This window comes from Gekko japonicus, unplaced genomic scaffold, assembly GCF_001447785.1.
Source record: "Gekko japonicus isolate JY-2015 unplaced genomic scaffold, Gekko_japonicus_V1.1 scaffold768, whole genome shotgun sequence".
Classification (NCBI taxonomy): domain Eukaryota; kingdom Metazoa; phylum Chordata; class Lepidosauria; order Squamata; family Gekkonidae; genus Gekko; species Gekko japonicus.
In genome coordinates, this window is record NW_015159733.1 from 64279 (window position 1) to 79794 (window position 15516).

The following is a 15516-nucleotide window of genomic DNA, read 5'->3' on the forward strand; positions in this document are numbered from 1 at the left end:
GGACAAAATCTATAATCAGATTGAATGTTTTTGCATCTTTCTGTCAAGAGTGCAGATGGTAGCATGTTAGATCTAGCCAGTGGGAATGCATGGCAGTATCTAGGATCAGTTAGTGTTGATAGATAATATGCATATTGATGTGGGATCACTGGAGATAAATTGAATAGTACAAGCTTTAACCAATGGTTCTTGAAAATCAGTATCCTTTATATGGTCATTAATTGCTAAATTAACTTTACTTAGTCCCATGGATTGTTTAAAAGAAGCAGAAAGACCAAAAGTTGTCAGTTTCTCATCTCTTGGGTTAAGCCAAGTTGGAATACAAGGATCAGTCATTAGGCTGTAAAGAAAATTGTTCTGATCACTGATAAACAAAAGTTGGATTCTAAATATAAAAGCTGCTAGCCAGGCCAAATTTATAACTGATATGAGTCCAGTTTCTAATCTTAGGGCCTGGAAGGTAGGCACCTAGGGCACTTTAAGGATTATTCCCAAGAATTTGAATTGAATTAATCAGTAGAAGGAGTAGCTGCTTGCACTCAAACTGGAGCTGCATATAGTAGCTGATTGGTAATCTTAGTGGAATATAATAATGCCACTGGAATATATGGAACTCCTATTATAAAAAGAATTGTACAATTGCTCCAATCACCCATTTGGCCTTTAGGACTGATTCGATTTGCAATTTCCAATTTAACTTGCCACTGAAAATAACCCCCAGGTATTTTTCGACCTAATTTGTTCAGTTTTATATTCTCCTATCACCTTTCTATTTGGTAGGTGAGAAGCAGTTCCAAAGGTGTTAATTTTCTGCTGAGAGCATTAAGAATTTGAAACAGCCATTTATTTATTTCATTTAATTTGTACCCCATCTTTCTCCTTAATGGAGACCCAAAGTGGCTTACTGTCAGCAAGCTGCCAATATGTCTTTCCCATGCATATGAGATGTGTCTATCCCCCCCCCTCCTTCCCTGGACTGGCTTAGACTCTTGTGCGCATGTCCCCCCTCACCCTCATGCGCTCATCTTCAACTGCATTCCTTTCCATGTACGCTAGCAATGCTTTGAAGGAACCTTATCTGCCAAGGCTACAGGTGGTTCGCGTTTGGAGGCTTTTTGCTTAGTCTATAATGAACAGTAGTGTGAGAATAGAATAATTGTTTAATCAGCTACAACCATTGCTTTCTCAGGGTTTGGGCACGCGATGAGTCCTCAGAGCGGGCGCGGGAACCATATCTATTGGCCCATGTTATTTTGAACTTGCTTTATTATACCTGTCTCAAGCACCTTGTGTTATTCTGAACAGAGAATCTGTTCTAAGTACTTCATGGCTTCAATAAAATAAAACCTTCCTGCAAGAGTGTATTTCATGGTTTGCTGTGAGTCTGACACTTACATTGTTCTCCTGTCTTCTAAATTGTCCTCACAACTCTGTGAGATAGCTTAGGTTAGGCTGAGATTGTGTGACTGGGTCAAGGCAGTGGGGATTCAAACCTGGGTCTTCAAGATCCTAATCTGACATTCAAAACCAGTACATCACAGTAGTTCTCATGGAACCTGTAGCTCTTCTGAGCACTCTTCCCCAATATGGCACCCACCATACGTTTCAGGAAAGTGGGCAATCTTATTGCCTTGTGAGCTTGTGGTTGTTGATAAGAGGCTCCTACACTAAAACTGCTGCCACCAAAAGGACGGAAGAATAGGTCAGCTGCAAGCCTCGAGCCATTGTAATGGATAGGTTACGTTCCGCCTCTCCCTAAGAGTGATCAGTGGGAGCTGACAGAATGTTGGTGAGTTGACAGTTGGAAAACAGCAGTTAAAAGAACAGGTGGGGGTTGGCAGCGAAGGAGCTGAGAGGGAAAAGAGTATGACTGAGTGAAACTATGGAGAAGAGCTGCCTAGAGCTGGCTGAAAATAGTTTGTAATAAAAGATCCCAATTGCAGGATAGGACCACAGTTCAAAAGTTAAATGGAATCAAAACACTTTAACTTCTACCTTTGTTTCCTCAGTGTTATGTTCAAACCATAAATAAAAGTTAACTTCTTGTTTTGTTTAACCCCGTGGGCTTTCTGTCTCAGAGAAAGAAACACACACACACACTCATTAATATCTTGGTTCCATGCGCCTCAGCATTTAGTCATGCCAGCCACATGATCATGGAAATGTCTTTGGACAGCGCTGGCTCTTTGGCTTGGAAACAGAGATGAGCATCGACTAGCTTTTGAGCAAGGGAAACCTTTATATGTGTAATATAGGATATGAATAAATGTTAGCAGCGCATGAAACAGTGTTTGAGCCCCAGCTCAATAACTGTGAGTGAGGGCCTGTTATTAAAGGGGGCTGGGCTACCCTCTCTGCTGATATCTCTGTGAGTGAGAGAGGATCCAAGAGTGGAAATGGTCAAGACTCTCTGTGTATTTTAAAAGAGACAAGAAGTGTGGCCAATGTGATGTCCTGGCCTACATGTAACCCAGAACCTGAGGGAAAGGGGTTTAGAGGATGGTAGGCACCCTATGAGAGTGGAAAGGGCCATCGTCTCCAGTAGTCCCTAGCCCCTTCTCTGCAGCCTCCACGCTCTCATCCCAGCACGTGGGCAGCTACCAGGAGGAGAGCAAGCTGGCTGCAGAGAAGAGAGAATAATATCACCAGCCCATCAGTTATGCAGGAAAAAACAAGCTGGACACAGGAGGGTGATGGTGGTTTTACTCTCCTTTTTCCATGGCCAATTGTTTGTCCTCCAGGTGCTTTGGCAGTCTCACTCTCTCACCTGAGCTGCTATGCCTCTGTGCCTCATGCTGAGAAGAGGGTGAGCCTCATGCTGAGAAGAGGGTGAGAGGGGGCACAAGCGTCCTGTGAAGGGAGGCTTCATCGTACTGCTAACTGGCTCAGAGCAGCCTTCGCCAGGCCCCTGGGGGGGGGGGTTGCGAACCTGCGCACCCCCTTCTTCGGCTGGAGCGCAGCTTCACCCCCGGGTGGTCCAGGAGGTGAGTCTGCTAGCGTGCCGCCATAAACCGGAAGTCGACTCTTCTTTCTTTATGCTTACGAAGAACGCCGAGAAAGGGTGCTGGTAGGACATCCCCCCCCTAAGAAAAATTGTGGCCTTAGTTAGGAATCAACTACATTGTGTAGTACATTGTGAAACGCTTTGAGACCCATTAGGGGTCATGGGCGGTATATAAATCTCATGTAAATAAATAAAAATAAAATAAATACATTGCCCCCTTATTTTTATTCAACACCCCCCCCCCAATTGCACCCAAGGCTCCTACCGCCCACCTGGATCGTTCCAGCGCCCACCGGGGGGCAGTATTCCCATTTTGGGAACCAGTGGTCTAGGAGGTCAAAAATAATGCTTTCAGTCCAATTATATGCAAGATCACAGTTCCATAAATCCCACTGAATTCAATGAGGCTTATTCTCAAGAAATTGTGAAGACTGCATCCTTTATTTACTTCATTTGTATCCCATCTCTCTTCCATTAAAGCAGTGTACAGAAGATTCACAAAAGGTCTATCATCCATGCAATGGACATATAACTTATCCATAGTATCTTTCTTATAAAATGTCCTCAGATGCTTTCCTAAGGCATAATGGTTTAAGTAGTTTCCTGGAAGTATATCAAAGTTCAGTTCAGGCCTGAAAGGAAATTCCAGTGTTGGTGCTGCCATTAAAAGGGCATAATGATCTTGTGGGGGCTTTATCCTGATTTTAACTGGAGGGGGAGACTCTAGAACAGCGATGGTGAACCTTTTAGAGACTGAGTGCCCAAACTGCGACCCAAAACCCACTTATTTATCGCAAAGTGCCAACATGGCAATTTAACCTGAATACTGAGGTTTTACTTTAGAAAAAACAACTCATACATTAACTTAAGATGATTCAAACAAAGTAAGGAAAGCAATCCCAAATGCTTACATTTACTTAAAATTATTTGGCAGAGAATTCGACACTTTAATGATGGTCTGGGTCTGGCTGGGGCGATGGCATCTGTGCCCACAGAGAGAGCTCTGAGTGCCACCTCTGGCACCCGTGCCATAGGTTCGCCACCACCACTCTTGAAAGAAATAATCCCTGGTATGATCTGTGGTTAATATGCATCCACATATTCCTACGCCAGTTCACTTTGCTACAGGCATCAGCACAGCCATAGATCACTAAGTATTTGCTTTCTAAGAATGGCCCAAAAGGACCTGTTGTTTTGTTTTCATGGAGGGGGGGGGGGGCTCAGTCCACTAATGTCCTCAGCAGAGCTCAAGATATCCTAATGATCCCCTAGGAGATTGGGACAGCCCTGAAGCAGAAACTATGTAGGTAATAATCCCCTAGGCACAAAACACTCATAATCCACTCGTGGGGAAGAATGAGTTTTAAACCCCCAAGGGGAAACAGCAGACGGAGAAAGTGTCGACCCCCACCAACACACCTTCGCAGGTTCTTGCAAAATGCCACGTAGCAAACATGATCTGGGCCCTGATCAGGCTCAGGCATCCCCCAAGATTCAGCAGGGGAAGGCGCTGTGAGCAACCCCCAAGCACAAAGGCGGAGCCTGGTGCCGTCTGAATCCGCCCTTTAAAAAACCTTTCTTTAAAAGACGCTTCCAGAAGGGGCGCGTAAACAGCCAGAATGCCGATCTGGACCTAGTGAGGCTGGAGGGTTGCCCCGGGGCTTGGAAGGAAGAGGGGATTACGCTCTCCTCCGTGCTTCTTTTTAGTAGGGGTCATTCACTTCCCCAAATGCTATGGTCAGCAGAGACGTTTCCTCCTCCTCGGAGCCAAGCGGCATGAAAGAAACAACAAAGGCGTGAAAGGCAAAGCCCCTACTTAACAGCCCGGCTTTCTAATGTCCTGCCCGCCCCCACCAGGGAGGTAAGATGCGTTCCGGGAAGAGGGAAAGGAATGTAAGGGTTACATTGTGAGAGAGACGTCAGGGCACACCAGTCACCCCTGGGGAGGGCGCTTTTGGAGACATGTCCGTTCGCTATAGATTCGTTTCTCTTACTTTCTAGGCATTCTGCTCAGGAATTTTCTCTCCAGATGTGGTGGCTGTTGTTATTCCTTTTTGTAAAGTGCCAGCCAGTCATATGATCAGTGTCATGTGTCTCCTGTTGTTTTTCTTTCATGAAAACGGAAGGAGGTCTGTGGTTTGGCTGTCTCTCCTTGGGCTGCTTGCTTTCCGGGCTTCTTTTCCCCCTTTGTGCAAAGCAGTTTTTGAGGTTTCCGGTGATTCCAGGAGCACTTCACCCATTATTCCCCCCCCCCAAAAAAAGAGGTTGAGCTAAGTTTCAGTCCAACACATTATCAAAGGTATTAAGGAGATAAAAAAATAAAAGTCAAGTGGCCCCTTAAAGAACAACAGAAGATGGGCACCCAATCATTCTTTCCATCTTTTGGATGCCACTGGGGTCCAATTGGGACATATTGATGTGACTTGTTTTTTTAGTAAAAAGTTTGTGGCAGAAGTGAATACTTTGAATCCTTCTGATTCTGTTACTAGGGTTGTTACTCTGTAGTGGAGGTTGTGAACTTTCCAATTTCCCGGGGGGGGGGGGGCGGGCTGGGGCTGGGGCAGAGGCATTGCTTTGCTAGGAGCAAGGGTGGCTCCCGGGGGAGGCTGAGCACCTTCCTGAAAATTTCGGCGGGAGCTGACGCCCCACCGCCCCCACGAAGATTACGCCTATGTGGTAGAATGTCCTGTGCCATAGAACAAATTTAGGGTCCAGTGGCACCTTTAAGACCAACAAAGGTTTATTCAAGGAATGACCTTTCGTGTGTCAGGCACACTTTTTCAAAAACATTGGAATGGTAGGTAAGGTTCAGACTTCTAGACAGGGACTTAACCTTATCTACCATCTCAATGTATTTGAAAAAGTGTGCCTTGCACATGAAAGCTCATGCCTTGAATAAACCTTTGTTGGTCTTAAAGGTGCCGCTGGACTCTAAATTTGTTCTACTGCTTCAGACCACCTGGACCTATCTTCCTGTGCAATGTCAGACTACTATTATGCTTGGAATGTGTTATAAACTCCTTACAAATAGAAAACCAGTAAGCAAGCAAACCCTACTGGTTAATTTTATTTTATTTTTTGCATGGAGGTTTAAAAAAAAACACAAAAAAACTGAAAGAGCATTCAGAGCTGGAGATCCCAAAGATCTCCAGTATTGATTTTGTCAACCTCAACGCTGCAGAGTTTGGCTATCTGGCTGATGTACTGAGTACCTTGTGCACTGGCAGATACCCTGCTGAGCCTGCCAGAGGCCGTGTCGGGTTGGGCCTTGGAGTTCCCAAGATTGATGGTTCTGGGGGATTTCTACTCCATGCCGACGTGGTTGCCTCTTTGCAGGCCATGTACCTGGTGTCTTTCATGGCAGCACTGGGACTCTCTCAGATTTTTTTCAGGTTCCAGCATCAAGCAGGCCACACACTGGATTTGATCTTTAGCAAGGGGATAGACTTGGGTCTGGTTGCTATCAATACAGTGCCATGCTTGTACCACTTTGTCCTGAAGACCCATCTGGGTGTCCCAACCCCTCCCTGCATAGGCGGTGAGCTGATTTATGCTGCATAGGTGGCACAGAGACTGATGGACCCAATAGGGTTCCAGAATGCTTTGCAGGATTCGATGCCTCCTGGCAACTTATTGGACGTGTTGACAGATGACTGGCATAGCTGTCTTTCTGAAGCCATTGACAAAATCGCTTCCGATGCTCTCTTCACTCCCATTCCAAATTAGCACCATGGTATTCCCTGGATCTTCGGAGGATGAAGCGGGAGCTTAGACGGCTAGAGCGAGTTTGACGATGGACTCATGACGAAGCTACAAGAACATATTTCATATATCAAATTGGAATTTTTTTTGGCCGCCCTTCCCTGCTTGCACAGGGCTTAGGGTGGTTCACAACAGTTTGGTTCAATACAGTGTAAGATAAGTTAAAACCATAAACACACAATATTTAAAACATTCAGAACGTTTAAACATTTTAAGAACAAGATGGCAGTGTTAGCATTCAGTCATGGGGGGAGGGTGCTAGGTGGATGTAAATAACCACCGCTGGCCTCAACCAAAGGCCTGGTGGAACATCTCTGCCTTACATGCCCTGCAAAACTTTAATAGATCAAACAGGGCACGGATGTCAGATGGCAGAGAGAGCCACCAAGCTGGGGCCAGGGTGGAGAAGCCCCTGGCCCTGGTCAAGGCCCGCCAGATATCTTTTGAGCTGATGACCACCAGAAGGTTCTTGTCCGCTGATCTGACTGCCCTTCAGGGGACATACCGGGAGAGGCGGTCCTGGAGGTACATAAGTCCCTGACCATTAAGGGCTTTAAAGGTAAGTACCAAAACCTTGAATCTGATCTGGTGCTACACCAGCAACCAGTGAAGTTTGCGCAGCACTGGATTTATGTGTGCCCTCCATGGGGTCCCTGTAAGAACCTGTGCTGCCGCATTTTGTACCAGTTGGAGCTTCCGGGTCAGTTTCAAGAGTAACCCTACGTAAAGTGAGTTACAATAAGCCAGCCTGGAGGTGTCTGTTGCATGGATTACTGTGGCAAAGTCAGGGTGAGACAGATAGGGGGCCAGTTGTCTGACTTGGTGCAGTTGGAAAAATGCCTGCCAGACAACATTGGCGATCTGGGCCTCCATAGATAAAATGGGGTCCAGGATCACTCCCAGACTCCTGATGGTTGGTGCTGGTGTCAGAGGCACCCTTTCAAGGCCTGGGAGCTGGCTCGCCAATGCCAAGCCACCCCTCCTCCTCAGCCAGAGAACCTCCATCTTAGTTGGATTCAGCTCCAACCGACTTTGCTTCAGCCATCCAACCACAACCTCCAAACCCTTGGCCAGATTTTTTGGGGTGGAGGATGGGTAGCCACCCATCAGCAGGTATAGCTGCATGTCATTGGCATACTGGTGACACCCAAGCCCAAAACTCCAAACCAGCTGGGCAAGGGGTGTATGTAGATATTAAACAACATTGTGGAGAGGATCACCCCCTGAGGCACTCCACATATTAGTGGATGTCTAGTTGACATCTCCCCCCCCCCAGCACCACCCTCTGTTCCTGACCTTGGAGAAACAAGATCAGCCACTTCAAGACTATCCCATGGACTCCTATGTTGGCAAGGTGGTGGATCAAGAGATCATGGTCGACCACATCAAACGCTGCTATAAGATCTAACAATATCAGCAGTGCCAACCCACCTCAATCCAGCTGCCTATGAAGGTCGTCCACGAGGGCAACCAATGCCGTCTCCGTCCCATGGCCGGCGTGGAAACCAGATTGGAATGGGTCCACTGCTGATGTTTCATCCAGGAAACTCTGGAGCTGCTCGGCAACTGCTCTTTAATTACCTTACCCAGAAATGAAAGATTCGAGACTTAGTAGTAATTGGCTGGATCGGTAGGATCCAGAATTGGCTTTTTCAAGAGTGGAACAACCACAGCCTCTTTCAAGCCCTCCAGGTAGACCCCTGAATCCAGGGACAGATTAACAATGTCTACCAAGGGGCCTCATATACCTTTGCTGCTGGCCTTCACCAGCCACGAAGGACATGGGTCTAGGAGGCATGTGGTTGGCCTGGCCTAATAGCACCCAGAATCCAGCAGCATTGGTTCAGGAAAGCCGATTGAAAGTTTCAAGAACTAGATCCAAAGGTGGCCATGGGGCCTCCAGTTCACTTACTGTATCAATAGTGGCTGGGAAGTCACAGTGGAAAGACAAGACTTTTTCTGCAAAAAAGCTCACAAAAACTTCAAAGCTGACCCAATTTCCTAACATTTTGGTTTTTCTCAGTAATAGGCATTAATGATCCAATTACCCTAAATAATGGCACTGATGGTGAGCGTGCAGAAGTGATGGAGGCTGCAAAGTACTTCTTTCTAGCCTTCACTGCCATCTTATAGGTGTTTATGAGATGGCAGTGAAGGCCACAAAAAGGAATTTTATGGGACCTCAATTGAATCCGCTAGCTCTTGCCCAGCACAATTATTTAGAGTAATTAGGTCTTTAACTTCCCTTTCAGACGGAATTCAAAATGCTAGAAATTTGGCAATTAACTGTGAGGCTTTTGCGAGCTTTTTTGCGGCCAGTTTGGTGTAGTGGTTAAGTGTGTGGACTCTAATCTGGGAGAACCGGGTTTGATTCCCCACTCCTCCACTTGCACCTGATGATGTGACCTTGGGTCAGTCACAAGCTCTGGCACAGCTGTCCTTGAAAAAGAGCAGTTTGTGTCAGAGTTCTCTCAGCCCCACCCACCTCACAGGGTGTCTGTTGTGGGGAGGGGAAGGGAAAGGAGTTTGTAAGCCGCTCTGAGACTCCAAGTGAAGGGCGGGGTATAAATCCAATCTCTTCTCCTTCTTCTAAAATCATGTCGCTCTGCTAGGATCTGCCTCTGAACATTGATACAGTATGAGAATTGGAGGTCCCTTGGCTGTCTTCAGTTTTGGTACTGGACCAACTCAGCTGACTTTCCCGGGCCAATGTTGACAGGATCCTGGGTGCTGTGAAGCCTATCACCGGCCTCTGTGACCCATGCCCATCATGGCTGGTGAAAGCCAGTGATGATGGAATACGGGCCCCTCGGTGGACATCGTAGATCTGTCCCTGAGTTTGGGGGTCTTTCTGGGATAATTAAAGGAGGCAGTGGTGAGGCCGTTCTTAAAGCAACCATCTTTGTATCCCACTGATCCATCCAACTACGGCCCAGTATCGAATTTATTGTTCCTGGGTAAGGTAGTTGAGAGAGCGGTGGTGAAACAGCTCCAGGTTTTCCTGGAGAACACTTCAGCTCTGAACCTATTCCAGTCTGGCTTCCGCCCAGCCATGGGATGGAGATGGTACTGATTGCAATCACAGAAGATCTCCAGAGACAACTGGATAGAGGCAGGTCAGCACTGCTGCTATTATTCGATGGGACAGCAGCATTTGACACGATTATGATCTGTTGATCCACCACCTTGCCAATGTGATGATCTGTGGGACAGCCTTGAAGTGGTTTGTCTCATTTCTCCAAGGTCGGGGGCAGAGGGTGGCACTAAGGGAGAAGGATTCACCACGATAACCTTTGGTGTGTGGTCAGGCCTGTAGCCAGGATTCAGTGACTTGTGGGACAAAATTTTTTTTTGGTGGGGCTGCCATTATTTGCCATAATGGAGGGGTGTTGGCGCGTGCCCCTCTCCCTCTCCTCCAAGATTTAAAGGGCTCTTCAGCTGATCAGTGGGGAGCACATGGCCCACCGATCAGCTGGAGGGCCCTTTAAATCTTGCAGGAGGGAGCGAGAGGGGCGTGTGCCACCCCCGCTTCTTCTCAAAAGCATGTAAAGGATCCCTTTATATGCTTTTGGGAAGAACTGGGGGGGGGGGCTTTAAGAAAGAAGCAGGGGGACGTTTAAGAAAGTGGGCTGACTTTTTAAGGAAGGGAGCAGAGCCCCCAATAGCCCCAATTGTAGCTATAGGCCAGTGTGTGGTGTTCCCCAAGGGGCAATCCTCTCCCCAATGTTATTTTAACATCTACATACACTCCCTCTTCCAGCTGGTGTGGAGTTTTGGGCTGGGTTGTCACCAGTATGCAGATGACACCTAGCTGTATCTGTTGGCTGGGTGAATACCACTCCAGATATTTTGGCCAAGGACTTGGAGGTTACGGTTGCTTGGTTGAAACAGAGCCAGCTGAAATTAAATTCATCTAAGACGGAGATTCTGTGGATGGGCCGGGGAGATTCGGGGGTTAGGGAGCCAACTCCCAGTTCTAGAGCACTGTGCCTTTAACACCCGTGCCAACTGTCAGAAGTCTGGATGTGATTCTGGATACCTCCCTTTCAATGGAGGCCCAGGTCACGAATGTGGCCAGACTGGCGTTTTTTCATCTGCACCAGGTTGGGCAATTGGTCTCCTTCCTGGCTCACCCTGATTTAGCCACAGTGATCCAAGCAACGGTCACCTCCAGACTAAATTACTATAACTCACTCTATGCAGGGCTACTGTGGAAACTTGATACTGACCTGGAAACTCCAGCTGGTCCAGAATGCAGTGGCGTGTGTTCTCACAGGAACCTCATTCAGAGCCCACATCCAACTGGTGTTCTGCCAGCTGCACTAGCTCTGGGTCAAATAACTGGATCGTGTTCAAGGTTTTGGTACTAACCTTTAAAGCCCTAAACGGTCTGGGACCAGCATACCTCCAGGACTACCTCTCCTGGTACATCCCCCAAAGAGCATTACATGCAATGGATAACAACTTAATGGTAATCCCTGGCTGGAAAAGTATCCAGCTGTCCTCAACCAGAACTAGGACTTTCTCTGGTGGAACACTCTGCCGAGTGAGATCCGGGCCCTGTGGGATATGATGCAGTTCTGCAGGGCCTGCAAGACAGAGATGTTCTGCAAGGCTTATGTTTGAGAGCAGCAACGGTTTCCATTCTAGCCTGGCCTCCCTCCTTTCCCTTCCCCCCTCCCCCTTTTGTGTCTGTTATCCCTTTATTTGCCTAATTGGAGGATACTTATTCTGCCCCTCTGGATAAGGGGCACTAGGTCATGTTTCCCTTTCATTTGTCATCTTATTAGCTGTCAGTAGTATTGTAAGAATTGTTTTAACAGTTTAATTCTATAGGTATTGTTTTAGAAATATTGTTGTTACCCACTCTGAGCCCTGTTGTACAGGGGAGGGCGGGTTATAAATCTAATATAAATAAAACCTTGCACAGTAATGCTCTATATTCCTGGTGCTTGGGGACAACAGTGGGAGGGCTTCTGGAGTTCTGGCCCCACTGGTAGACCTCCTGATGGCACCTGGGTTTTGGACTCTGTGTGACACAGAGTGTTGGACTGGATGGGCCATTGGCCTGATCCAACATTGGCATCTCTTATGTTCTTAACCTGCCTCCTGTAGTCTGCCCTGGTGCAGTCCATTATATGACTTCAACATTCTGACATCTCATTCCCCTGCTTCCATAAACCAGGCCTACAGAGCAGACGTTAGAGGAAAGCTGCTGAACTCAAAGAGCTTGGAGGTAGCTGCCTTGCATCACAGAGCTCTTTCAACATGGTAGCTGTAAAATATGCCCCACTTCTCACCCAGAATAGACAAAAAAGGGGTTGAAGAGAAGATTAAAAACAGAGTGGTATTATGTCTGCAAATTTCAATAGCCAGGGTGGGGGGGCAAGTAATGTGTCATGAATGTAAGGTACTCGGTCATGTGGGATTAAAATTAACCACGGTTTCTGATCAGCGCAGCACAACTCGGGGAAATAAGGAGCTGCTGAGATAAGATTTGTCACCAATACTAAAAGCTTGGTGCTCTCAGTTGTCCAGTAAGATACATTCAAAATGACATCAGTCTCTTAAGCTCACATATTTACAGTGTGCGTCTCTGAGATGACTGGAAGCAGACCCTTGATGAGCTAGACTGATTGGGGGAAAATAATTCTTTTTGGTTGCAGGTAGCGGTTCCTACTGAGGAAACAGGCCTGGTCAGTTGCTGTTATGAAGTGCACAGGGCCTTCAGAGAGTGAGAAATTTGCCTTTGTATTGGAGCATGCTCTAGCCAGGGAGGCAAAGATTTGGAAGGTGCCCATCTTCCAAGATTTCACACTAAAGGTATTCTCTTTCAAGCCTCATATGAAAAGAGTGTAACATTTGAGTCATACTTGTGTATGAGAATTATCCTCTGCCAGGCCCTGTTTTTTTGTTTTTTAAAAAAATTTGGATAAAGAACCCAAAATGGTAAAAGGAGTGCCTGTACCTTTAAAAAAAACATAAGCCCTCAGTGGCCACTACTAGGCACTCACAGCATTCTAGGCCTGGTTTCTGTCAGTAAAAGGCAGTGGAAGAAGGCAAGGCCCTTTCAAGGATCTTTTGGCCTTTGAGGGGAGGACTCATCAGGGCCAGGCATGGCAGCAACCAGTGGGTGACTGCATGACTCACCTAGGCTTGGCTGCTTGCTACTGTTCAACAGCAGCCAACGATGACAGCCGATGTGGTGTAGTGGTTAGAGCTTCAGAGTAGGGTCTAGGAGACCCAGATATGCTATGGAAGCTCAGTAGATGATGTTGTGCCACTCACGTACTTTCAGCCTAACCTAAAGCAGGAGAGGAGAATGATGTAAAATGTGTTGGTCCCCATTGTGGAGAAAGGTGGAGTATAAATTAAATAAATAATAAATATAGCTGAAGATGGAAGGCAGATAAAAGATAGGATGGTGAATGGCTGAGAAGAAGAGAATGAGGGCAGATCAATGGGAGAGGATATGGGGCTTGCTAGGAGGAAAAAAAGGTGAAATAATATGGGGAGGTAGATACAGGGGAAATTGATATGACCCCCACAAGTCCTTGAGGGGTCCCTATCATTGCAAGTGAGCCTGGTGGAATAGTTGGCACCACACAACTGTGCCATAGTTTTCCTAGGCAGAAGCTGCCAGTGAGGGGGAGAGGGAAAACTTAAGACAGAGGGGCAAATAAAGGTAGGTTGGCTGTTGGGTGGGAAGGAGAAAAGGAAGCAGGAACAGGGAAGAGGCTATGGGGGTTTTCAGGGAAGCGAAAGAGGAGATAGTGGGGGAAGGGGGAAATGAGATGTCCCCCACAAGTCCTTGTGGGTTCCCGCTTCTGTGTGTGTGTATATGGATATTGCACATAGCAATGGAATCTTCTCCATTCTGCAAAAGACTGAACATTGTTAGCAGTTTAACAACTCTGTTATTGCTTTGTTTAATTGTATGAATCAGACCCCTCTTACTCTTATGGGGTGAGGGAAGAGGGACTGAGAACCATAGCTGACCCTAAGCCCTGCTTCTGCTTGGGCTGCAGAACACATTCCTCTCGTGCTGGGAGCTTTTATTCATGCAGGACCAGCATCTTTCAATGAACCAGGCAGCACCTGTTGCCAGAGGAAAGCACTATGCAGCAGAGGAGCACCTCTGTAACAGCTGAAGAGGAGTGCAAGCAGAAATAGGATCCAAGCCCATGTCCTGATACAATGGACAATTTTCAGCTTCAAAATCCATCCGGGGGGGGGGGGGAATCAAAGATCTCTTTTGTGTGTGTGCCTATAATGCTATATGTGGAGCTGCGGTGGCTCAAGTGGTTAAGACGCTGAACTGCAGGCTGTGGAAGGTCGGTAGTTCAGCAGTTCAAGACCCGGGTGCCGCAAGACGGGGAGAGCTCCCGTCTCTAGTTCCAGCTCCTGCCAACCTAGCAGTTCGAAAGCAAGAAATTGCAAGTAGATAAATAGGTACCACTTCAGTGGGAAGGTAACAGCGTTCCGTGCGCCTTGGGGTTTAGTCATGCCGGCCACATGACCACGGAAACGTCTTTGGACAGCGCTGGCTCTTCGGCTTTGAAACAGAGATGAGCACCGCAACCCTAGAGTCGGATTCGACTGGCTTTCGAGCAAGGGAACCTTTACCTTTACCTATAATGCTATATGCCGACACTACAGAATTTCTTATCATGATCTTTATATTCAGCCTTATTTCATATCTCACTTTAGGGCACAGACATTCCTCCATTTTATTATGAGAAAGCTGTTTTGTGGATTGGAGAGTTAAGCTCACTGTTTCAGTTTTGCTCTGGAACATTTGCCTTGGCTGCAAGCATTCTTAACCGGTTATTGGCATCAGTGAAGGTAAGGAGGCTTCGGCCTCTCCTCTGTCGGTTTGACTTGCAATAAAAGCCTCCTCAATTATCTATTTTTATGGAGTACAAAACAGACATTCTGTTGAATCAGGTCCAAATCTGAAGTAAAAATCCCATAAGGAAGGGGCTGTGGCTCAGTGGCAGACCATCAGCTTTGTGTGCAGAAGGTCCCAGGTTCAATCCCTGGCATTTCCAGTTAAAAACTATCAAGTGGGAAATGATCTGAAGGACTCCTTCCTGAGACCCTGGAAAGCTGCTGTTCCATCAACAGTAGACAATACTGACCTTGATAGACCCACGGGTCTGACTGCTTTCTTAGGCAGCTTCATGTATCGTCCACTGACACCAATTGGACTCCCTTTGAAACCAACAGCACAGCATCTCCATTGACTTGCGGAAGGAGATTGGGTAAGCTTCAAGCTTTAATTTTAGATGGAAATAAGAGGACAATATTGCTTGGAGCAGCTACAAGAATAGCAATGGTCCCATCCCCTCAGTGAATCCCATAATACATAAAGGAGTGACTGTTAAACATTTTCCCCATGCCCTTTTATCTTGGCTGTATAACTAGAGTTACGCATACCCCTGCCACCCATCCCCCCACAGGTGACTTACCCTTCAAGAGCATGACTGCTGAGATTGGTTAGATTATTTCTACGACATGCTGCCCTGTAATTAGGCAGCTTAGGAACTTAAGCTATGGATTGTAATAATTCTTTTTCCTACTTTGGAATTATCCTCCATTCTCTCACCCCACCCCATCCCCCCACTTTCAGGCGCAGTTAAAATACCTCCAGTGCATTGCGATTGCTTGCCTTGTTGTTGCAGCCAAAATCAATGAAGAAGATGAGGTATGTATGTTTGGCTTTTAATACAGTGACTAGGGATGGGCAC

General features: G+C 46.8%; 1 protein-coding gene and 1 non-coding gene across 2 annotated transcripts in view; both read left to right on the forward strand.

Annotated features, from left to right (window-relative positions):
• Nucleotides 1-4600: 4600 nt before the first annotated feature.
• CCNI2 (cyclin I family member 2) overlaps nucleotides 4601-15516 on the forward strand; it is an 18148-nt gene continuing 7232 nt past the window's right edge. Inside the window, exons 1-4 of the mRNA XM_015429162.1 lie at nucleotides 4601-4865; nucleotides 12433-12589; nucleotides 14477-14611; nucleotides 15399-15473. Of these exons, the coding sequence (XP_015284648.1) occupies nucleotides 12476-12589; nucleotides 14477-14611; nucleotides 15399-15473 (324 nt within the window). The 5' untranslated portion in view covers nucleotides 4601-4865; nucleotides 12433-12475. The remainder of the gene's footprint in view (nucleotides 4866-12432; nucleotides 12590-14476; nucleotides 14612-15398; nucleotides 15474-15516) is intronic.
• TRNAT-UGU lies at nucleotides 14746-14817 on the forward strand. Its single transcript has one exon. It is a non-coding gene; the product is annotated as a tRNA-Thr (tRNA).